We start from the raw sequence: 25,773 nt of genomic DNA on the forward strand, positions 1-25,773 counted from the left end.
GATATTGCTGATCTTTCGTCATAATACAGACCTTTTACTTTGTCTTAATGACCAACAACAAACATTTCTACTTTTCAGATAAAGCTATAAATGAGGTGAATTAAGTAATAAACCAAGACACCAGATGATGCTACACTTCTTTAAGTACTGTGTATTATTAAAGAGTTAATCTTTCTTCAGAACTTCAGAAATACAATTTCTTTGGCCCTCAAGTCTGGTTTTGGTTAAGCAGTCTTGTTCTCTAAAGACTGAAAAACAGAATAGATCAAGTTATAGTTTTTGCTACTCTTCCTCTCTCTGAAGAATTACCATGCTCAAATCTTCTGCTCCGATGACTCTGATGAATGGGATGCCTAAACTAAAGCAGGTAAGATCCCTACATCAAAGAATTTTAGTAGGCTGGAAAACAAAAGACAGTTTAATGGCATTATAGCACAACCCGAATCTTAACTGTTCATTGAAGATGGGAGTAGTTGCATCAGTGCATGTTACATGCATGTAACACTTGTTTTACTGTCAAAGGCAGTCATTATTTCCTTTCAGAAAGGGTTTCAGATGAACATGCTGTCATGCAAACTTGCAAATCTATACTTCTCATGAGTCAGGTACATACATAGTGGTGTGCATGCATTTCTAGTATATCAGTGCTAAGAAGGTTCTCTGTGTATGTACAGTTTTCCATGTATATGTGCACAGTAAGGGGAAAGGCACCATACTACAAGCTTGACTAAAAGACAAGACAGCTATTTACTCATCCTGCTCAAGGGGCCACAGATATCAAGTGTGTCAACGGTTTACGGGCAGGTTCGGCCCGGTTCCGTGACGATTGGTGCGGGGGACCCACGGACCCACGCCCCAGGAAAGGGGAAGGGGGAAAGGGAAAAGGGAGATGGGCCTAGGAACAAAACAGCGGCAACGATCTGAGGAGGAAAGCTAATTTACTAAATAGATATCGCAAAGCAAAATAACACAATATAATATAATATAATTGGAATCAAATAAAATGAGTAAGAGAGAGTGTCTGATAAACCGAAGGCCTTACGCTAATGCTGAAGGCGGACGGCAGTGAGCACCCACTGCTGAGTCCTTCCCAAAAGAAAGAGTGTCCCGTGACCGCAGACAGCTTTTATCTTTCCCTCTGAGCGTAAGCACGTAAGAACGCAAAGCATCGCAAAGTCCTCTGGGGAATGTAGTTCTTCTCTTCTGAGACAGGTATACCTGGAACTATTGATGATCCACGGAGCTGGAGCATTAAGTCTTTAACTCTAAATGCACCACATGATGTTATGATGTGGAATACTAGTTCCAAAAACCATAAAACCATGACAAGGTGTAACAAAAAAGAGTAAGTAATTGGCCAGCAACAGAAAAGAAAGAAGGAAAAAAGTTTATTTGCCCATTGAGGAAAAAGACAGAAAAGCTGTGAATAATTCAGTAATTTGCCAACCTTATGCAAATATTTATTTTATAGGTTTGTGCAATTCATAGTGATCTTTTTATGCCTCATTCCTACTGTGTTCACAGATTTTAAACACAGGAGAAAGAACTCAAAAGTTCAAGAGTTCTCTCAACAGTTAAAAAAATGTCTCAATCTACAGGTTCAGAACTAAATTTTCTGGAGGAAGCAATACAGAAATTAAACAGTCCTTTCCTCATCTGCTTTTATTTTCATGAGCAATCTAAACAAATCCATGCACGCATCAAGAGCCATAAAAAACAAGCTCCAGATAAGAATTAGATGAAGATTAGACAGCCTCCAAAACTCATCAGTTTTAAAGTGGCATGTAACGAAGAGACAGTCAAAATCACCACTACTTCTTCAAGACAGTGTTTATTTGGAAGTACTTCAAATGGGATGAATAAAAAAAAGACGCAGCACTAACAAAGGTAGCAAACCAAAAACATTTCCAGATTTATCTGTCTTGCTCTATTATTGCCCTAGGCTAGAAAAATGTTTATATCTAAACAGCATACATAAAAAAAGACTGAGAAGTCCGCTGCTAGTTTATCTTTAGCTCTAAAGGAAGCAAATTAGACAGTGCTCTGCTGTTACTTCCATGACGCTCCTGAGGATGCGAGTGACATTTGGACAACTGACAAGTTCTACACAGCAAGCTATCAGCTGCTTGCTCTCCCTTGGTGGCTCCAAACTACCTTTGTTATCTTTACGGGGCGGGCATGACTTGCAAAGTCATACTGGTACTACATAGGTCGTGTGTTGCTCCCAAAGTAATGTCTCCCATGTAGCTTCCATGGAAGCTACAACAGATACAAAGAACACAACAACAGCATTTAATAGAAAGAGCAAATTAAAAAGCTGCACGGCTGTGCAGAACATGGCTCGTCTTTCAAGCTGCTGTCACCACTCCTCTGTCCCACATCAACAAAATCCACATCTGACATAGCAGGCCAAAATAACAAAATTGGAGGCATTACTTTTGCCGCAGCCCTTCTACATAGGAAACCAAAAAATTCTGAACCTCTAGGGAAGATAATGAGCACAATCGATGCATCTGCCCTCAAATGCTGTTCAAGAATCGATGCAGTAGCAGACTGAAATTTGAAAACCAACCCCTACTAGACGGGAAGTAGCAGGAATTCGGTTTTAATCATGCAGATCTGTTTCGAATGACACTAAGTCCAACAACTTGCTTGAAGAAGTCCTAGGTTAAGTATCAATACATGCTTTTATCTCACATTCAGGCTATATTTTGCAGGCTACTTGCGAGCAGACACTTCTGCTTTTTCCTTACACAGAAAACAAAAGAGCTTATCTGCAACCTCTATGGAGAGCCATGGCTTCATTCAAACAGAAGCTGGAGAAGAAAGAAGGTAGGAATAAAGGAAACTTAACGCTAGTGTTCCCTGAATGAAGTGCACAAGTTTTTAATATCTGAAAGCATTCTTAATAAAAAAAATAAAAATAAAAAAATAAAACCAGAAACTTATCACTGAAGAATATCAAGTAAGAACATCTGTCTGCAGGTTTTATTGTAATTCCCCGATCACATTCACTTTGTCAGCTACAATCTTAATTCACTCTGGTTTTTTTAAATTCTAAGAATATTGAAATTACATCAAAGTTTTCACATGCAATACCTGTAGGCTTGATATTGTAGCACCAGAACTCTGAAAACATGTACCTATTAAAGTATCTATTAGTCTATACATACTAAAATACAATAGATGAGAGGTGAGAAAACACACACCAGAACTCCGAAAAACAGCGAGTTCTGTTTAAGCTTTCTGTAAGCTGGTTAGCGATTATTCGTGTACTACAGAAACACTTCAGCATTCTTCAAAGCCAAACATTTTCAGAGCATTAAATACTGTCTAGTCTCGATTCTTTTTAATACCACTGACAACTGTATATATATATAACTGTATATATAGTGATTTTAACACCACTGACATCAAGAACATTGTTTAAAATGCACTCCTCCTACCACGTAATTAGTATGTATATTTTCAGAGATGGTCCATAGTATCTGCCTCTACTTTCAAGCACGATAAATACTGCCACTGACCTGAATTTTAGGAAGGTTCCACAAATACACGTGACACACTTTTTGCTTCTAACCAGTCTAAATACTTATGAGGAATATTTGTGAAAAGAAGCTTTCACATCATTTATCTTCCTTTTAGTAAAACTTTCCATTTGACGTGAAAACAATCCTCATTAAAAAGCAGAGGTTTTATTCTTGGCATCCTTGCTGGATTTCAGAATTTTAAGTACAGAATGTGTTTCATAAATAAAATTGCTCATAACAACTCCCTATGTCAAGGGATAACTATAAATCTGAGGTCACTTTAGTACTCTGCTTCCACTCTTAATCTTAATTCTCCCCTCCCCCCATTCCCACCCCCATCATTCCAAGTGTAATCACTGTATTTAGAGCATGATAATGTTCTTCCAGCAAAACCTGGCATGTCCTGTGGGGCATTCTATGCTTCTCCTGTTTCTCTTGAAGAATAAACTAGAAAAAACAAACTGAGGCATCATAAAATCAAATGAAGCAATAGGAGGCAAAACAGGCAGAAAAGAAGAACAATACAGGAAGCATTGAGATATATATATATCAATTATATCTATATCTATATGTAATGTCAGAAAAGATCAACAATATTTGAAAATGTTTTTATTTCTTAAAATATGTTATCAGAATGGTGAAGAGAAATAGGGTATACTCATTTTAATATTTTTTATTAAATCAACTAAAGAAGAAGATAAGCTTTTAAGAACATGAACCTTCTTCAGATGGGGAACAGAAGCAGCCATTTTCAAAACTAAATACAAGTTAAAGAAAACTACTCTGAGTTTGACTCACTGAGTAAGTTGCACTATTTGAGTGGACAAATACTTGTATCATAAAAGGGAAGAGGAGCATAACCACTTATGTCTTTCCCCTTGTTATTTGTCACTGAAAACAGGAAAATATTTTGTTGGCGGTGCCAAGTCAACGACAGACAAAATCCAGTGAAGCAGTCACACCAACATCACTACGTCTCACAGCTTCACCAAGCAGATTCCACGAAGCTTTGGCCGCTTAAAAGCATCCAACCGCCTTAGCCAAATCGCTCCTTTAACCTTTATCACGTTCTAGTAGATGTCTCGACGCACTTAAAAACAAACGAAAACAGCAAAGTACTCTGTTAAAATGCTTCATAATTTGTCATGGGTTACACTGCTTGCTGACACTACGGAGCCCCAGTTAAAAGGAAGGGTCTCTCAGTGACAAATTGAGTCATTCCGTACATGCCGCAGTACAGAAAAAATAACATTTACTAGAAAACCTAATACTGCTGTTCTGAAGCACAAAACCAAACCACAAGGTAGTCTTCATCTTGTTCCTGCTACTGCTGCAGAAAATAAACTGTCAAGCTGTAATCACTGGTGGTGTTTTCAACAGTCTATGCCAAATTTCAGGGTAACTGGTTACCTCCTGACAAAAATGAGTTAAAAATTGAAATAAATGGGTCCACTGGAAGAAAGCGTATCTTTTTCTCTTTTCCCCAGTCAAATCCAGAAAGTTTTGTTTCACAGCTAGGAGCCTACAATCTCCTCTGACGAGTTTCAGAGAATGACCAGCATTCCCTGCTTTACTGCACCAGTGTACTTTCACATACTCAAAATCAGTCTTTTGCAGTTTATTGTGAGTGTTAGAGTGTTTTGAAATTTGATAATTATTACTAGTATGCTTAGAAACGTTCATAAGGGTTCACTTTAATACTTTAGTCTACTCTGCCTCAGTTTACCCCAACAGCTAACAGAACTCTCCCAACTTGTCAAACAAAAGGGACAGAAAAACAACCTCCCTGAACGTAAGTTATGTCACAGTAGTTTACTGAATTTAGTAACCCTTGGAGAAGGATTGTAAATGTTTCTTAATCCGGGAGTTGACTGCTACGGCTTTAAGATCCACTTCAGTAGCAGTCAACACTACGGGATTTAACCTATAAATTATGACTGTTCTTGTGTAGGAATGCACAGGAAATAGAGTGAGAAACAAAGAAAAAGTCAATCGATACAAAGTTGGTGTTTTTTTGTTGTTGTTTTTTTAAGGAAATATTAAAGCTAAAAAAATAGACAAATTAGTTGTCAACTGACCTCTTGGTCTGGTGTTAAAGTGCCTTCATCGTTCCACTCTGACAACAAAGATGATCTGCTTCTTTCGCCAGACAGTGAAGGAGACCTGTGGGGGATCTATACAGAGATCACACATATCAGTAACTAATAACATTACTGATTCAGAACTAACTATTCCATGCTGTCATTTATTTTAACAATTACTAGCTATTACATGTCAGTAAAGCCCTGAGTACATCTTCCTTTTAATGAAACCAAAATCAGCTCCCTATACTGCCTGTGACAGCAGTTCCCCAAAGTCTCATAGCAGAAAACGTTTCATGAAACAGCCATGAAAGCATGCAACAAAATACTTATTTTGATTATTAGCAATCGTGGTGCTCTTGGCACAGACTTGAAACTCAAGCTTCATAATACAAAAAGTGTATAGTAGCACTTGCTTATTTATTGTATTTATTTTTTATTATTATTTATTTATTATTTATTATGCAGTCCTGCCAGTAGTCTGCTTTCCTCTTCCACCCACTGTCTAGCTTAAAACGAGCTGTATGAAGAAGAGATCTTCTCACCAAACAACGTGAAAAAAGTTCAAAAATGTCCATCATCATTTAGCTGCTATTTAGGAGTACAAAGGCCTCTCCTTCCTCTACCCTGGGGACTTCTGCACTTGTTATTGCTGTACACACACAGCCCTCTGGACAATTTTGAGCCAGGGGCACTACCCATGGCAACAGGAGGGACAATTGAGGCTATGTAACAAACGGAATCATCCCAAAACTGAACTTTGGAAGATCAAACAGATGCCTGCAAATGCAGAAGCAGTTTTTTTCTCCATGTCAGCAGTCAGAAGCTGATACGTCCTCCATCAGACAGGCTTTTAGATGCAGACATCTAGCCCCCATCTGCCAGCTACTCACATGGAAGAGGAAGGCCCACAAAGACCTTGTGAGAAAAAGCGTTCAGGTGAATGTTATGATGGGAGAAATGGCACCAGCAGCTTTAGTGAGTGTTAGGCTGGTAAACACAGCCTCAGACAACACAGCCAGAGACCAGCTGACAAAGTCCTGTGTCCCTGAGAAGGGATGGTTAAGTGAGGCCTTCCTGTGACAGGGCACAGGAACAAAAAGAGCAAAAATGAACACAGATCCAGAAAAGAAATCAGATCCAAAATGAAAACAGTCCCACAGAATTTCAAGTATCCGGAAAAGCTGGTTTGAAAGTACTTCACTACGAGGTAGCCTATAGTCTCTGCGATGACAGAACATATGCATAAGTAAACTGCATTCAGGTTACTATCCAGTAACCAGGCAAGGGAACAGAGGTGTTTCCTACAGCCTGGCGGGGCTCGCAGCACTCTACAGGCCTCAGTACCTTCGCCCTCCTTCCTCAGTTATAGAATCTATTTTGAAACGAGGCACAAGGAGCTAACAGATCAGTCCATTTTACTTTTAGGAACAAATTCAATGCCAATTTTCTGCTAGTAGTACCAGAGATCAATCGAAAAATAACAACCACAAGAAAATTTTCATACACAAACAAAAATCTGTTCTTGTTCTGTCTGCTCCTCATGTCAACCATTGAGTTGCACAGCACTGCAGACCGGGTGAAAGTATCTTATACTAGGTTTCATAAGACTTATCTTAAGGCTTTGTCAGTGTTGACTTTAACAGCCAAGTAAAGACTACAACATACCGAACTGGTGGGCACTGGTGGATGCGAGAAAGAAATAAAGAAATGCAACCACATCCACCTGGGCCCAAATTTCTCCACAACATCTATTTCTATTAAGCACTCACACACAGTGAGTATACTAACGTATGACTGTGCTGCTGACTTGGCAACAATATTGTGTACAAAGTACTGTAATCTGACTGCTAAGTAAGTTTTGCAGCTCTCTTTCAATTGCACTTGAAAATTCAGCACATATGCCAACTCAGTATGCTAGTCTGAACCATGAAAAAACCATACTTTTTTACACTCTAGAGAAGACCCAAAATTAATACATATGAAAGGGCTTATAATTAAACTTGACAAACTATAAAGAGCTTTGCAGGCATTCCATCTCCAGAAGCACCACCCTTACTCGACAAATAAGCAATTAAAAGAAAACTTAAGTAGCTGGATATCAGCAGGGTCGAAACCATGAGACCACACAACTCAGATCACCCATGCATCATGTTACACTCAGCCCAGGCGCAGGGAGCTGACAGCTGATCTGTCAGAAGAGCGCAGTTTCAGCCTGCAGCCTGCCATCCACACCATAATGAGTTCACATCACTTCTACTCTGGTAGTTCCAAGGTTTAAAGGATGCCTAACCCAGCAAAAACCCAAAGAGGCACGGGCTGCCAGTATCACAGAATTGTAGGGGTTGGAAGGGATCTCTAAGGGATATCTAGAGATCATCGAGTCCAACCCCCCTGCCAAAGCAGCTCCCTAGAGCAGGTTGCACAGGTAGCTGTCCAGCCACGTATCTGTCCCAGCACAAAGTCTGATGAAGTAAAGTAAACTTGTCAAGCTCTTTGTACCCAAATCTAAACAGGCACAGAGAAGATTTCTGCTTCAGCACATGCGTGAAATCATCACAGCATTCCTGGCCACGGCCACTACCAGACAGAGATTGTGAACACAGCAAACCGAATGCTCAGCACTTCAATATGAAACATATCTTCATTTCATTATAAACATATCTTCATCATTCGTCCCCCCGCCCTCGGCAGGTGAGCACGGCGCTGCGCCTGCGCGGCCAACGTGGAGCCGAGAGTTCGGGCGCTACGGAGCGCAGCGAGGCACAAACTTCCCTTGGGAATACGCTGTCGGGCTCGGCTCGGCTCGGCTCGGCTCGGCTCGGCTGTGGGGGTGGCTAAAGGCGCGCCCGAGGCCCCGTGGGGCCGGGACCGGGAGGGGAGCGCGGTGGCGGTGGTATGGAGCGTGGGTGAATCGGCGGCCAGCAATGCGTGGTGCGGCGAATCAGGGCCGGGATGTGAGTGGGAATCGGCATGGAACAGGCTCCCCAGAGCAGCGGGCACGGCGCTTGGACGACGCTCTCAGACTTAGGGTTTGGATTTCGGGTGGTCCTGTGTGGAGGCAGAACCCGATGACCCAGCTCGCGATATCCTGTGATCCTGTGACTCACTGAAGCGCCAGTCAGAGCTCGCTAAACCCTCCGTCGAGTGACAGAGCTCTTCTCTGAGGCGCCTGTTGCTGGGTGTGTGAGGGTTTGGAAAACACGCTTGGATTCTGCAGCTGGCTGAAAACCTGCCTGCTGGCAGCCACCTCCTGAAACCTTGTGGGTCCTCTTCTATCTGCACACCTGAGGTGTGTTGTTTACAGATAGGATGTGTGCCCTCAGTGAGACACAGAGAGCTGTTCAAGCAGCTGCCATTCATTCTCCAACAGTGGGATTATTTCAAAACTGCCGTGTTGCCTGTGATGTCATATGAGAGCTAGAAATACACGATGGGATTTGCAAGAAATGCTGAACCGTGATCCTTCTATATCCCACCGCTCTGCGAACAGTGTACCTGGTAATCACAGGCATCCTGACATATTTACACTGACATACGTTGCTGTCACCCTTAAGTAAACTGAGGGAAAAAAAAGTATGTAGATGATTAGTTTGCTGCACTGACCACAAAATGAGCAAGATGCATTCACAGCAAATACATATATAGGTTTTCCTGATTTTTTGCTGCATGTGAGAAAAGGAATCTTTAGTAGAAAATAAACTGAAGGACCGGTTGTGATACTTTTGTATAGGCCGACTTGGAAACAGAGGTCTAGGAAAGAGTTTCTGTCACTTTTGAGGAGGGGGAAAATGTTGAGGAGCAGCCCACACGGAAATGAGGTAGAGTGGGTGATTATATTTAACTGTAGCTTTAAAAAGCAAAAATTTGCTACTTAGGCCTGATGGTTTCAACTCCTTCTAAAGCTGGCTTGCATTGACACAGAGCATTCCCAGGCAGTAAGTGAGGGCACTGCCTGGGAAACTCTAACCTTTGCACCTCCAGCCTCACCTCCGGTCTTCCAACAGATCCCTGATTCCCTCACCTCTGTGCTTTTCCACACTGCTGCCCAGTCTCTGCAGCACGTGTAATTACACTCTAATTTTAAACATGTCACTAAGTATACTGTGTGAATTTGATGGCTTGATGCAGATTAAAAGGAAGCTAACTCATACAGTCATCAGATAGAAAAGCAGAGCAGAGCTTACAGCTGCCTTTTGTCTCATAGGGCATCATTATCCTGGTGCGTTATCTGTTCAGATATCAATGGGGTAAGTCAAGTCTTTCAACCTTTCTCTCATCATGTCTTCTACTATTATTGCCACTGTCTGCCCTTACTTTTGTCATTTTTACTTAATGGTTTCTTTTTTTTTTTATCATTTATAGCTTTGTTCATTTCTTCATAAAATGTACAAAACATGAAACCAAGCTCTGTATTGTTTCCTTGGAACATTTAGTTGCTGTGTTCTGAACATACCTATTCAAATTCTGAAGATATATCTGATAATTCCACAAAATATGTTCATAAACCTTCAAATTTTGTAGCGCCTGGGCAAGGTTGATTTAAACACATTGCAATATACAAAGAATTTACTTCAAGCTCAATCAGGTCCTGGGGGGAACTGTCTGGAATCACATTAATTCCCACCCCTTCTGGGTTACAATACCTTTTATGTAACTGAATAGTACTTTCTTTCTAGAGGGCAAGTCAGTGAAAGATAAATGTATTTCTGCACAGTTCTGGATATGGTAGATAATCGAGAATAAAAGTCTGTTCCCAAGTGAATCTGTAGCAGTTGTTAATGTATCTCCGTGGGAATGGAAACTGAGCATTAACGTAAAAGACTGTGTTTTCATAGCAGTCTAGACTTCCCTAATTGTCAGTGACAGGGGCCCACATATCCCTGCAGTGCCATTCCTCACCTTGTGCTAGAGCCAGTGCTTGTCAGGCCTTTCCCTCAGCAACTGCTGTGTGTTGACTTTGCAGAAATCTGAACTGACAAAAGAGCAAATAACTTTCTGCTGACTTGCTGTGCTGAGTTTCACGACTGCAGGAGAAACAGAGGCAGCCAAAAGCTAGATAGCTTTACATTGCCAGAGTTCTTATTTCACGTCACTCAGGAATGTATCGCTCAGGTCTTTGTGGAGCAATTTGCTTACTTTTAAACTGAAGTAATCCCACTAAGTGCTATTTCAAGATAGCTAACAAGCGGCTCTGTTTCTCAATCAGTAACTTATCTTGGCTACTAATACAGCTAAAGTGTTCATGAAATGGCCTCCAGTCAGCCTAACCTGATTTTCAGAACGCTCTCTTTAAGTTATTGCAGCTCTGTGGAAGTCACAAGAAAGCCCTGGGGATGAATTATGAATGTGGCTTTGAGTACTCTTTTTCCACACCTCAATTCCAAGTACTTTGTGACAAATGTATGAATTTGCTTACAGTTAGTTCTTTCAATCCACTCCTCCATACCTAAGGAAGTGTCACATATGTGTCATTTCTGATAACTTGTTCTGCTGGTTCAAATTTTTTGAAAGGAGGTTTGCAATCAAGAATGCTTGATTTTTTCTTTAAATCGTCATCACATTGTTAATGTAATGTCTGATAAAAGCATTACCATTACTCCTACTTAATCTTATTTGATGTAGAAGGAATTGCTATAAGAACAAATTAATGTGAACTGGTAATAACATAAATGTAAGCAGAAGGAGTCCTAACCAAACAACAGGAGTTACTGACCAGAGCTTACAATGCACACTGCTGCTCTTTACAGACAGCTTAGAGAATGTGTCATTTTGTTGTAACTGCAGTGTTTACAACTCATAACGTTCAAAATATGAATGTTGCTATCGAGTAGTCATGCAATGGAACATACACAGGTGCAGAGGTAGTCAGTATCAGTCAGTATCTTTATTTCAGCACAAAGTTTTCTAACAGCCACACATTATCTGATAGTACAGTGAAAGTGGTGACAACTTTTTGTGGATGCACCTTACAGAGTGAGAAGAATCACAAAATCACAGAACTGAAGGGGTTGGAGGGGACCTCCAGAGATAAGCAAGTCCAACTCCCATGCAAAGCAGGGCCCCTACAGCAAGCTACGGAGGTATAAAAAGTAGTTGTGCTAGATACATCCTTTAAGTGTATTAATGTGACTAGAACCCTGCCGGTTTAAAAAACAAAGCTGGACTTAGTGAATCCTCACAGTATGACTTCAGCCTGATTTGACAGTTTTAGGTTTCTGTATAAACGTCATTACTCCCAACTACCAGAAGATGTCAGTGTTCCAGAAGATTACGACCGCCTCTGTAGTCATTGTCAGTAATGCAAGTGCAAAACTGTACCAGCAACGGAATGAGAGTTGTAAACTATGCAGAACAGATAATAGTAAAACAAACAAACAAAGACATACAACAACTACCTAATCATCTCATCCTTGTGTACGAAGAGCAGACTGCTCTAAGCAGCCTGCTGGATATCTAATACTACATTTCTTTGCCATGTGTCTGGCTTGATGGTTGCTTAGCAGTCTATTTATGTATTTATATGTTCATCTGTGGTGCCCGGTTATTGTTCTGAGCTCAGTGAAGGAAAAAATGAGCAAAAAGGTTCATCAACAACCATGTGAAAAATATATACGTGAGAGGAATAAGATCTGTGAACTTGCTGAAAATGCTCAAAGCTATGTAAAGAGCAAGGGCAGAGCCTGAGACAGCTGAAAGACAGGCCAGAATGTGCAGCTGTTTCAGCTGAGACAAGAAACGCACTTCAGAGTGAGGAAAAGCTGACAGGCATTGCTTCTCTGCTTCTTGGGAGAGAAAGGAATCTCTCTGCTCTAGTGGGAAAGTTGTTCAGAGGTCACATTTTGTGCAACGCACCTCTCTTCCCAAAAGTACAAAGTGCAAGCTCAGGCTTTGAAGGCTATGAAGAGCCACTGAGTAAACTGAATCACGTAACTGCAAGACAGGGAAAGTTATCTGTATTTGTTCAACTGAATAAGACATCTTTTTGTGAATAGAAACATAAGCCTTGGAGAGATTTAATAGCGAGGGCCAGGATCTTGCAGGAGTCTTGCTTTCTTAAAACACAGGTAATCATTTTATCTCTATCTTGGTTAAGTGGCATTCCCATTCTGCTTAGTCTAAATTGTCAAAACTCTTCCATTTGAGACACTCTCTGTCTGCCCAGAGAGGTTGTGGATTCTCCTTCTCTATAGATGTTCAAGACCCGCCTGGATGCCTACGTGTGCAACTTGGTGCAGGGAGCTGCTTTGGCAGGGGGGTTGGACTCAACGATCTCCAGAGGTCCCTTCCAACCCCTGCAATTCTGTGATTCTGTGTATTTTGCTTTAATTGCTGTACTTCCTTTAAAATCTCTGGATGCCATGGAAAGGGAGACAAGGATGCCATAAAACAGGAATTCTTCACATCAACAGTGACGCCAGTCACAAGTTCAGTTTTAAATGAGCTGGCAGCAGATTCTCACTGGAATATTTTAATTCTTTTATTTATTTATTTATTCGAGTACAATATAAAGAAATCCACATGGGCAGGGATCTTATATTTAAGAGCAAAGAACTTGCTTCTGAAGGCAGTGCCATTGTGGCAGAGCAGTATGTTTGCTGGTTTCAAGGAGTCCTCAGTTTGATTCCCAGCACTGCCCTGCTTGTCAACCCTGGGCAAACTGTTTTGCAGTTCTGTTCTTCTGTTGGTCTTTTAAGCAAGAAGAGGATGCTACTCAACATCTTGCAAACACACTGTTAGATTTTCTCTTTGCTTTCCCAATTGCTGGTATAAATGTCATCCTTTTTAAGAATACTGACACACAGATTCATAGATTCAACTATTTCCTTGCTAGGATTTTTTTGATTCTGTGATCATGATTCCCCTTAAGCACTATCTTTAAGAAACAACAAATGACTGTGTAATAATTTTCAGTTAGCGGTGCTTAGAATACATGCAAATATCTTGAGCCAGAAATGATATTCAGCCGGGAAGAGCTAAAAATACATGTAGGTAATTTGTACGGTCCCTTTAGCTAAGTGTGGAACTTCTGAAACCACATTGCTGGAGATGCTACACCAAGCAGAACTGACTGCTAAGTTTCTGAATATAGTAGAACTAGGAACACACAACCAATTTCAGATTAAGAAAATATGCTGGTACTAGTATAATGTTGCTTAAGTATTGTCATACTCTAATTTCCCCACTACTCTTAATTTGTATATGTTTTTGACAGAATTGTTTCTTATCCTCCTTAAATCCTTCTTCTAGTTCCAAGGATTTACTGCAAACTTTGCCACCCACTGAGTAGGGTGGAAGAGCTGGCTGAAGAGACCCAAGGTGGTTAGGCCTGAAATTCCTTTCATGTTTGACCTGTTTCTCAATGACAGATCCATAGGGTGCTTCTAGAAAAAGAATTACTTGCCTTTTAGCAGAAGAAAGAGGATACGTTATCACTTCCACTGAACTACTGCAGGAGCAGTATGATACAGCATTGACTTAAATGCATAATATCTGCTTTTGTTGAAGTGATTTAGAAACAAGTGCTAGGTTAAGTCTGATGATATGCCCATAAAATAAACACAAGTTGTTTTACAGCAGACCAAAGTGATTTCTGGAAGACAGGTTTGACAAGTATTGCACAGCAACTCCTAGTAGATATGGGTTTGAATGGATTGGTGCTGTTTCCAGATTTATAATTAATACCATTTTTAATCTGGAGGTCTAGAAGACATCCTTACTTATGTACGCACACAGTAAAAAGAGGTCCCTCCCCTTCCTGTATTCTCATGCTATTTCATAATCTCCAGGGGTCAGTACTGTGGCCTGTCCTGTTCAGTATCTTTATTGATGACCTGCATGAGGGCACTGAGTGCACCCTCAGTAAGTTTGCAGATGACACCAAGTTGGCTGGAAGTGTCAATCTGCCTGGGGTTAGGAAGGCCCTACAGAGGGATATGACAGGCTGGATCCCTGGGCTGCAAAATGAAGTTCAGAGTGAGCAAGTGCCGGGTCCTGCACTTTGGCCCCAACAACCACAGGCAATGCTACAGGTTTAGGGCAGAGTGTCTGGAAGACTTTGCAGAGGAAAGAGACCTGGGGTTGTTGATTGATGGTCAGCTAAACATGAGCCAGCAGAATGTCCAGCTGGCCAATAAGGCCAGTGGCATCCTGGTCTGTATCAGAAATAATGCTGCCAGCAGGAGCTTGGAGGCGATTATCCCCCTGTACTCTGCTCTGGCGAGGCCACACTTAGAGTACTGTCTTGGAGCATGAGTCTTACGAGGAGTGGCTAAGGGAACTGGGATTACTTAGTCTGGATAAGGGAAAGCTCAGGGGAGACGTTATAGCTCTTTACATCTACCTGAAGAGAGGTTGTGGAGAGGTGGAGGTTGGCCTCTTCTCCCATGTAACTAGTGATAGGACTAGGGGGAATGGCCTCAAGTTGCACCAGGGGAAATGCAGGTTGGACGTTAGGAAAAAGTTCTCTGAATCAGTGGAAGGTGCTGAAAAGGGCTGCTAATGGAGGTGGTGGGGTCACCATCCCTGGAGGTGTTCAAGAAACGCACAAATGTTCTACTGACGGACATGGGTTAGTGGGAAATATTGGTGGTAGGTGAATGGCTGGACTGGATGATCTTGGAGGTCTTTTCCAACCTTGGTGATTCTATGATTCTTTTCCGTAAGAATGACAGCCAGTGGCACGACCCCTTGTTAGCAAAGAAGTACTGCCTGGCATGAAACACTTCTTGACTTGAGAAAATTGTTACTTAAAAGGAAATTATCTCCAAGCTGCTCAGAATGCTCCAAGCAACAACATGATTTTGCATCTTCACCGTTAACATGTGTAATTTCAAAGTAATCTCAAACTCTAATTATCCAATTGTTCTCTCTCAGACCTCATTCACTATTTTTTTTTTTTTGCTTTGATTCCACACTTCTGTTTCATAACTATGAAGTCTTTTTCTGCTTATTCCTAAAAGGCCAAAGACATTTGGTTTGGCTTAAATGCAAGTTGCAGTTTATAGCACAGTAAAGTTTCATTATTAATTGAATATATTTCTTTTAAAAGAATGCATCTATTAAAATGGACCAGAGTTGTACAGAGTTAAAAACTGCCTCGAAAAGAAAACAAACAAGAAAGAAACAAAACCAGACCTATCACCACAGAACAGTGACAAGTCTCCACAGAAGTATCCCCCGATAACTGTCTTCAAACTACATTGATAATCCTAAGGCTCTGAAAGGGGAGGGGGTGTTAGTCTCAGAATTGCAATTTTATACTTCAATTTATAGTAAAGGCAATGTGAACTCAAACTGTTGTAGCAAGAAAAACTAAGTTGAGCTCAGCTTGTCCACCGGGATCTGAAACTTCATTTGGAATATCTGTGGGAGATGAGATTTTTTCCTGACAAAAGAGATGCTGAGCTGATGGGAACTACACCAGTTTTAAGCTGCATTCAGTGTCACTGGGTGAGTCAGAGGTCAGGATCTAGAAGTTCAGATCTAGAAAAATATTAGCAATTTTACAAGTTTGTTCGGAACTAGAACATCAAGCAAACTATTTTGGCATTAGAAAAACAGACAAACAAACAAACAAAGAAACCAACTGTGTCTGGCTTGATTTAAAGGATTTTGAGCAATTTTTATTTTTGACACTGCTAGATCCTCCTTGTGAAACCAAGAGCCATATTGGGAGCTTCTAATTTAGCAACAATCTGCGTGAGTAATGCAACCAGTCATGATGCAAGTCTTTGCTTATTAAAGAGCTTGCAATATCATTTTTACTCTATGAACCCTTTATTTTAAACAGGTGATAATACTTAATCACAGAAGGGCAACACTGACTTCATTACCAGAGTTGAAGGCTAGACCTTGCACTCAGGCTGGAGGGCTTGCTGCGGGTATTTGGGTCAGAATACACACAACACACTGAAACACAGATGTAATTCTCCTGGTAAGAACTACAGTGGAGATGACAATTAGTCTTTGATTACCAAATGTAAGATGCCATGTATTGTTCTTTTATTGCCTTTATTCAGTTCATCCCTGTAACTATTTGTCATGGTTTTATGATTTTTGGTACTGGTATTCCACATCATAACATCATGTAGTGCACTTAGAGTTAAAGAGTTAATGCTCCAGCTCTGTGGATCATCGACAGTTCCAGGTATGCCTGTCTCAGAAGAGAAGAACTACATTCCCCAGAGGACTTTGCGATGCTTTGCGTTCTTACGTGTTTATGCTCAGGGGGAAAGATAAAAACTGTCTGCAGTCACGGGACGCTCTCTTTCCTTTGGGATGGACTGAGCAGTGGGTGCTCGCTGCCATCCGCCTTCAGCGTTAGCGTAAGGCCTTCGGTTTATCGGACTCTCTCTCTTGCTCATTTTATTTGATTTATTAGCTTTAATTCCAATTATATTGTGTTACATTGTGTTATTTTGCTTTGCGATATCTATTTAGTAAATTAGCTTTTCTCCTCAGATCGTTGCCGCTGTTCTGTTCCTAGGCCCATCTGCCTTTTCCCTTTTCCCTTTCCCCCTTCCCCTTTCCTGGGACATGGGTCCGTGGGTCCCCCGCACCAGTCGTCACGGAACCGGGCCGAACCTGCCCGTAAACCGTTGACATTTTTGGCGCCCAACATGGGGCAAAACCAGCTGCCTTAGCTGAGCAGAGACATACTTTTAGAACGAATCTCTCTTTGCTCTCAGAGCTTCGTTAGCTTATCTGTACTGCAGGTGCTGTACAGCAAAACGCGACCTTGAAGTCCAGGCATACTGCCAGCTGTTCTGGGATATCTGTAAACTTTTTTGGGTGCTGCCAGCTTGTTTTCAGAAAAGAAAAAAAAAAAAGCTTTCTCTTTTTAAACTGCTCTTAAAGGGACTGCATTTCAACGTTTTTTCCCTTGTAATGCTCAGAACGTACTGAGACTTAATTAAGTTTGCCAGTCTGATCCATGGAGCTTGGTCTCTATATGATAAACTAAAAACACTGATGGAAATACCTTCCTGGCTTTTGTATACGATGTGGCATTCAGTTCCAGAGGGAGTAACTCCAGATGGAGTTGTTAACTCTATGGAACTTGTGATTTTTAAACAGACTCCTGGCCTCTCCTTTGAATTCATTATGCGTTTTCTGAATGCTCATCCAATGCTCGTAATGACTGTGGTGTCATTCTCCCTGAACGTACTCTTCATCATTTTACTCAGTATTTGTATTTATAATATTTTAAGAAAACCCTCCCTAGAGCCAGAGAATACTGATTGGCCGGGAGTTTGGAGGGACTTAGGAGAGACTTCAGAGAAGTGGGCATCACCAGTGTCATGGAACTTTTCTCCTGAACACCTGCAAGATCCTGAGAACTTAAGCAGATATATGAGACAGGGATGTTGCGGCTCAAACAGATCTGAGGAGACCCAAATTATTTGGGGTCTGGATGATGCTTACCGGGCCTTATTCAATGCTATCCCAGAGAGGCATAGTTTTTGAAATAGAGCGAGAGAGTCTCCGAGCCGAAAGGACAGTCTCCTGATCCAGAAAGAGTCTTTTAGCTGACAATCAGACTCTCCAGTCCAATCTAGATGCTCTCCAGACCAAGCGAGACGTCCTCCAGACTGAGCGAGACACCATACAGACCGAGACACCCTCCAGTCTCAACAAGAAACTCTCCAATCTGAGAAAGACGCCCTCCAGACTGAGAGAGATGCCCTGCAGCCTCAACCAGATGCTCTCCAATCCAACATGGACACTCCAGTCGGAGCAAGATGTCCTCCTGTCTGAACAGTACTCCTTCAGAACTGAGCGAGGTACCTACCAGCCACAATAGCCCCTGCCCCCCAGCCAGGTGGGGGAAAGGGATAACAGAGTGTATTGGACTGTGTGGATTTGATGGCCTGGCACATCAGAACCACAAAAATATAAGGCAGTGGTGGTGCACAGCGCACTCTAATGCCCTCCAGTCACCAAGGGACAGACTTAATCTATATTTCTGGGGTGACTGGGGGTCCCAAGAGTTAACCATGTTCGAGGCTGACATAAGCCTCACTGGTAAAGACTGGCAAAAACAGTCTATTGTGACTGGCCCAGGGGCTCCATGTATACTTGGTATTGATTACCTCTAAAGGGGATATTTTAAGGATCCCAAAGGGTATCGATGGGCCTTTGGAATAGCTGCTGTGGACGCAGACAACATTAAGCAGCTGTCTGCTTTGCCTGGCCTATCAGAAGATCCGTCTGTTGTGGGATTGCTACAAGTGGAGGAGCAACAGGTACCGACTGCTACAAAAACGGTGCACAGAGGGCAGTACTGCACCAACAGGGATTCCTTGCTCCCCATTCATAACCTGATTTGTCAGCTAGAGAGCCAGGGAGTGATCAGCAAAACTCACTCACCTTTTAACAGCCCCATATGGCCGGTGCGTAAAGCCAGTGGAGAATGGAGGCTGATGGTAGATTACCCTGGCCTAAATGAAGTCACACCCCCACTGAGTGCTGCTGTGCCAGACATGCTACAACTCCAGTACGAACTGGAATCAAAAGCAGCCAAGTGGTATGCCACCACTGACATTGCCAATGCATTCAGAATGCAGACCGCAGTTTGCTTTCACCTGGAGGGGCGTTCAGTACACCTGGAACCCTTTGCCCCAGGGGTGGAAACACAGCCCAACCATTTGCCCTGGGTTGATCCAAACTGCATTGGAACTGGGCGGTGCTCCTGAGCACTTAACAATACATTGATGATATCATTGTGTGGGGCAATACAACAGGGGAAGTTTTTGAGAAAGGAGAGAGAATAATGCAGATCCTTCTGCGAGCTGGCTTTGCTATCAAGCGAAGCAAAGTGAAAGGGCCTGCACAGGAAATTCAGTTCCCAGGTATAAAGTGGCAAGATGGATGTCATCACATCCCTACAGATGTGATTAACAAAATCACTGCCATGTCTCCACCCACTAGTAAGACAGAGACCCAAGCATTATTCTCTAGAGCTCATCGGGGCTGCTCTAGGAGTCCTGTCAGAAAGCAAACACGAGCAGTCTTGTAACCTTTGCCAAAGGCTCATGATGAGATTGGTACTCTTTGTAGAGGTTACCCACAGCCATAACACTCTGCAGGAAGCCCCCCGGGGGCTAGCAGATAGTGAGCAGCTGCAAGGAGACAACTTGAACAGGTAACCTGACCAAGGGAAAGGGATCATTTTCCCATGAAGACAACCAAGGGCATTAGAAGTGGGGCTCGGGGCACGTTAAGGTCACTTTTGCTTGATGTACATAGAAATCTAAGAGTTGGCCACATCTCACTGGCCCTGTGAACCAACTACTGGGATCTAAGCCAACATGAGAAACAGTAAACAGAGAGGCCATTTAACCTTCTCTCGAATCCACATTCACATGGTCAAGGACAAACACCTTCATCCACACAGAGACATCTCTGAAGCTGTGCAGCCAGTGCAGGTGCTGCATCAGCCTACAGTATTAATAGATGACAAGGAGATCTCTGGCCACAAGGAAATGCACACATCCTTAAAATTACTTCCTGCAGAACAGTAACTGCTACTTTGCTGGTGACTGACCCTCAGGACATATAGATTTGGAAGCTAAGTGCCACATTTAGAGGGAAGAGCAGTAAAGGGAGCTGCCCAATGGCATGGAGGGATGCCAAACACACCGAGCATCAGCCCGCAGCATGCCAGCAGCAATTAGGCAATCATGGCTCAAGGACTGTGGAGTGTGGGCATCTCACCTCACTGCAATGTTAAGTGGCAGGGGAAAAAAGTCTTTAAATATCCCCGCATACCACAGCAGATTTCAAAGGCAGCACCAGGAGAGGGTGCACCTCCCACTCGCGTTTATCTCCATCAGAAGGGTTACTGCCAGTCATTAATCCCTCAAAATAAAAATCCCAGGGGTTCACCTAAGATGTGCAGAACTAGAAGTGGGAGGAATGTTCTGAGTGGAAGATTGGGAGCAGCACCAGCAAGCCCAGACTCTCCACCTTCCCCAAACACCCCAGCTCTACCTACAGCATCATCAATGCAACACAGCATTATTAACACAGCATCCACCCTTCATCAGGTCGATCTGTTCCCATGTCTTATGTGGGTTGCCCGCACACGCACCGTGCCCTAACAACACATTCCCATCAGCCTGAGATGCAAAACCAGCCCCAAGTTTCAGCAGTGGCAGCACAGTGGGACTGAAGGGGTGCAGCAGCAGCTAGGCTCATTCCTCGCCGTCATTCTCACAGCAGGATGCTGAGCAGCTGAAACGACTACATCACTTCTTAGTGCTGGATCGTGCTGCCAGAAAAGATGAAGTTGTTAACCTGGACTTGCAGAGGGATTTAGGGGAGTGCCAGTAAGATGGGGAAAGGAGAGAGATAAAGTAACACTATGCTAATAAAAGAATGACAAGAGACATCATATCACTGACATTTTTTACTGGTGCAAAACTGATGCTGTTTGTTCTTGAATCGTCTCTTCACAAAGCAGAGGAAGTCACATTCTTGGTCACTCTGCTGGGTCTTTACTCCAAGCTTGAAAATTATTTCCAGAGAACAGAAGCACTTCAGCTTGTCTGTGCTCCAAACGTAAGCAACCACCTGGATCCTTGCTTTGCTGGAAAGGGGAACGACAGGGAGCTGGGTAAATCTTTCTACATCACAGTCACAGAACCCGGCTAAGGAAGGAAAACGGGGCATTGTCAGAAAAACAGTGACCTCAGCACATCTGCAACGATAGGCTACTCTTGAGAAAGAAACTGCAAAAATAACTCCTAGAAGGAAGGATTACTGGAATTAACTATTTCAGACAGGTCAGAGGCACAGACCTGCATCGCAAGTGTAGAGGAGGATGAATACTCATATTCCATTATAACCTCTGTGTCCACATCGGACACAACAACGAATTTGGTTCATATAAATCTCCAGGAATGACACAACTCTGAGTTCATTTGCTTAAGATCTACAGATTATAGCAAACAATGCAGATAAGTGCCTTTGTGGTGTGGGAAAATGAGTGGCTGAAACACTGAAGTTGAAAAGCTGGCAATTACAGATAACACTTCATTACAAGGCAGTGATTTTCTATACATAGAAAATCATGGACAGGCTGCTGAGAGCAACACACTTGAGCTAAGATGCTCTGATGATCAGAAGTACATTAGGGGAATATTGGGCCCTTAGGCAATAAAGATTAAGAAACCCTGAGCTATCACGATAACACTCTCTAATGCTTTGGAGCTTGTTAACACATTAAATAAATTTACAAAGGCAGGAGATAGCATTGATCATATTTTTACAGGCTCACATACTGCACAGCTGATCCTGCAAGCCATTTTGACCGAAGTATCACAACTCAAAGTTAACCTAGGTTAACTTCTGTGAGAAGTCTTTAGGCCAAGGAAACACGAGAAGACAAAACAGTAACGCTTGTTCACGTAAAGAAAAGCCATAAAGCTAAGAACAAAACTGACAGACACAAACAGAATAATACTATGGCTGTTAACAGCAGCTGCGTGCTGCAGTGAGATGAACAACAAACATATTTATTACACACAAGGGCTGCTCCAAAAATAATGCCCCCGTTTTTATTGTGTTGGCCTACAACGTCAGAGGCGGATGGTGGTGGTATGGCAGTAGGGGTTGAACCTTCCTACCTACATTCCACTGCATGTTGTTATCATGTGACAGACGGCAGCAGAGGAGCAGTCTGACCAAACAGACTCAGATGTGGAAGCGCACCTGAAGCAAAAAATAATAAGCAATATTAATTCGTTTACAATTAAAAGGAATCACTCACTAATTCAGTGTTCCACCAATTTTACTCTCTAATGCATGCACCTATGCAGATTGATTGCCATCACTTCATTTCCTCCCCCACAGATGTACAAGGTCAAAATTGGCTCTTGTGTTACTCAGCACCGCTGGCAACAAGGCAGTACTGCAGAAAACACTTTAAATTCTTATTTTTCATTTGTCCTCACTGATAGTCAACCTGCCATATTTTGACATCCCTTTAGTACAAAACAAAAAGATCCTTGTTAGGATGCTGACACAAAACTCCACGTGTATATTCCACTTCTGTCATACAAAAGGTGAGCAAGCTAGTGAGTTTTCTATTCTACAAGCAAATGTTGTTCTTACCAAATATCGTACTGCAGGGCTGAAAAAAATTCCCACTTCTACCATTTTTCTTAAAACAGCTATGAATCCACAGAAACTTCTGAATTTAACTAGAAGAGTATCTGTGTTATTTAATCTTTTTTTTTTTTTTGTGAGAAAATTAATCTCAGAATAGTAGCTTTCATGAATGTGGTTTAGCCAGAAATTCTAGTTAAGAAAATATGAAAGAGGTGGAAAAAAGGAGTTCTCTTGAATGAAGTAAGTGTGAAAGAGAGATCCAAAGAAAGCTTCCAACTTCTTATTCTTGCAGCATCACCTCTTGCATGAACTTAGCTTACTGGTACAACTTACCAGTGGTCGTGCATGTTCTCGTTCTAGTATCTTCTGAGTCTGATCAGCTGGGAACTTCAGCACTGCTGTTATAACCTTGGCCATTGTCTGAAAAGAACCAGATCGTCTATAATTGTTATCATGTTACCTAAAACAGCCTTTCCGAAAAGCTCATTTGAGGCACGTGGCACCTGAAAGAGTTCCTATGATTTCACCTATATTCATATCACTCCAATATTTAGTGAAGAAACACAAAGAAATGAAACACGGACAACTGCAGTTGTCAAAATATTGTCAGCAGGTACACAGTAGCTCATATTTAAACGGCAAAGAAATTTAGACAACCTCAGATGGAATGTGTAAGAAACATCAAACCTTTGTGCAAAGCAAGCAATTCTTTCCCTTTTAAAAACAGATTAGTGGCACAGAACATGGTTCTGTTGACCTCCACAGGAAAGGTCAAAGTAAGAACTGCAGGGCAGCTCAAACAGAAAACGATCGCTACAGAAGCAGTAGCTGTTGCTCTTCAAGAATGTGGATGAGATAAGATTGCTGCTCTCCAAGTCCGCTGTTTATCAGCAGCCTCACCTGTGGAATGAAGAGGGAGACTGTAGCAACAAAGCAGCGGCACGACAAAAACAGCCACAGCTAAAAATTAGAGGTAAACCCCTAATTCGCACCTACTGCTTCTATCCATAATTCCTTAGGGAGAAATACTGAATAAAACAAGTCCTGTTGAAACCTTCTGATTAAAAAAAGCTTCACTGGTAGCTCCCATAAGTAAAAAGTGCCTTTAGTGCCGTTCCCAGATACTAAAAGGAACATTCCCAGAGCCACAAACAGATCCTCTGCTTCTCTCATCTCTTTTGCCAAAACCCTGATCACAATGATACGGGACTAAAAGATGAGAAACCACTGAGCTCAGCATCTATTCAAACTGTTGATGACTGAGCTACCAAGAAAGCCATCTCTTGACAGTTTCCCACAGGACACAAAGGCATGAAAATGTTAACAAAAAAAATCCACAAATGCTGCAAATACTGCATGAAGGCATGGATTCTTATGTGCCAACTTAAACAGAGGCTGAAGGCTTCTTTCCTGAAAAAGTGTGCTTTGTAATTCATCGCTCTCAGTGACTTGAAATTTTCCGTGTTCTCGGGGCTGCTACAGGGAGAGATTCTGAAGCAGAAGAATTCAGTACTATTCACAGTTGTGAAACTGCTTCACTAACAGTCTATGTCACTAGAAATCACAAAGCAGTAACTGTGAACATAGACGGATGTTCCTGTGTGTGCATCTCTGTACATAGCTACTGACAGACCTGCAGCTTTCACAAACCAGTCCTACTGTCAGAGATGCTAGCTTGCATTGCTTACTGAGGTCAATATATGCAGTTATGTGATCTTTCTAAGTAACGCTTTCACAGTGCCATCCATCAGCCCCCTTCATTTGGAGAGCCACGGGTCAAAGCCAGACCTTTCAAAACTCAGGCAGGAGTTTTACAGACATATCCCTTGTCATTCTGCCATGCACAAAAGCACAGCCAGGTGCCAGAAGAACATCTGCATGATTTTATCATCTCTGATGTGTTCCGGAGAGCAGCAAAGCCTGAAGCAAGTCTGACAGAACACAGCTCAATGCTACTCGATTCACTTGATGCATCTAGCCGATGGAAACACAATTATCAGACGCATACAACATTCAGACTGACTTTCTGACCTCAGAACAGACTCCAAGTGGCATAATGAAGCTACAAGGAGAAGCTCCTGAACCACTACCAACCCTCATCACTTCTCATAGCTTTCCAGCACTTCCGCACTACTGATGCATTCATTTATCCCTCCACTCGTTGCAATACCAGAACTGTTTAGCAGGCTGCATAAACGGCAAACTGTTCAGGATACTTAGCACAGCTTCTATTGAACTGCTTTCACTAAAGAGCACACCATGCCCTCAGAGATGACCAACTTCACTGCTGAACTGCCTTTGAGGCACAGAGTGATTTGTTTACTCTAAAAGGACACCCTACACAGAGGACGGCCACTACAACAGCCTGGGGAACAGAGTGCATATCTTGTAAGGGAGAAACAGAAAAAACTGCCTCATCTGGTCCAGGAAAATAAAACCTAAGAAGAGGGTACATCTGTACCAGAGGTTGACTGCAGTCGAGATCTTTTAACTTGTCATGGTTTTATGATTTTTGGTACTGGTATTCCACATCATAACATCATGTAGTGCATTTAGAGTTAAAGAGTTAATGCTCCAGCTCCGTGGATCATCAATAGTTCCAGGTATACCTGTCTCAGAAGAGAAGAAGAACTCCATTCCCCAGAGGACTTTGCGATGCTTTGCGTTCTTACGTGTTTACGCTCAGAGGGAAAGATAAAAACTGTCTGCGGTCACGGGACACTCTCTTTCCTTTGGGATCGACTCAGCAGTGGGTGCTCGCTGCCGTCCGCCTTCAGCGTTAGCGTAAGGCCTTCGGTTTATCGGACACTCTCTCTTGCTCATTTTATTTGATTTATTAGCTTTAATTCCAATTATATTGTATTATATTGTGTTATTTTGCTTTCTGATATCTTATTTAGTAAATCAGCTTTCCTCCTCAGATCGTTGCCGCTGTTTTGTTCCTAGGCCCATCTCCCTTTTCCCTTCTCCCTTTCCCCCTTCCCCTTTCCTGGGGCGTGGGTCCGTGGGTCCCCCGCACCAATCGTCACGGAACCGGGCCGAACCTG

At 42.3% G+C, this 25,773-nt stretch overlaps 1 protein-coding gene across 1 annotated transcript in view; it reads right to left on the reverse strand.

Moving 5' to 3' along the window:
* Nucleotides 1–8,448: 8,448 nt before the first annotated feature.
* LOC136058900 (golgin subfamily A member 4-like) overlaps nt 8,449–25,773 on the reverse strand; it is a 37,358-nt gene continuing 20,033 nt past the window's right edge. Inside the window, exons 13-15 of the mRNA XM_065752683.1 lie at nt 23,025–23,146; nt 22,247–22,327; nt 8,449–8,662 (exon numbers count right to left, since the gene is read on the reverse strand). Coding sequence (XP_065608755.1) covers nt 8,449–8,662; nt 22,247–22,327; nt 23,025–23,146 — 417 coding nt within the window. The remainder of the gene's footprint in view (nt 8,663–22,246; nt 22,328–23,024; nt 23,147–25,773) is intronic.

This window comes from Cyrtonyx montezumae, unplaced genomic scaffold, assembly GCF_038088225.1.
Source record: "Cyrtonyx montezumae isolate F1298 unplaced genomic scaffold, pur_monq_1.0 scaffold_8, whole genome shotgun sequence".
Taxonomy (NCBI): domain Eukaryota; kingdom Metazoa; phylum Chordata; class Aves; order Galliformes; family Odontophoridae; genus Cyrtonyx; species Cyrtonyx montezumae.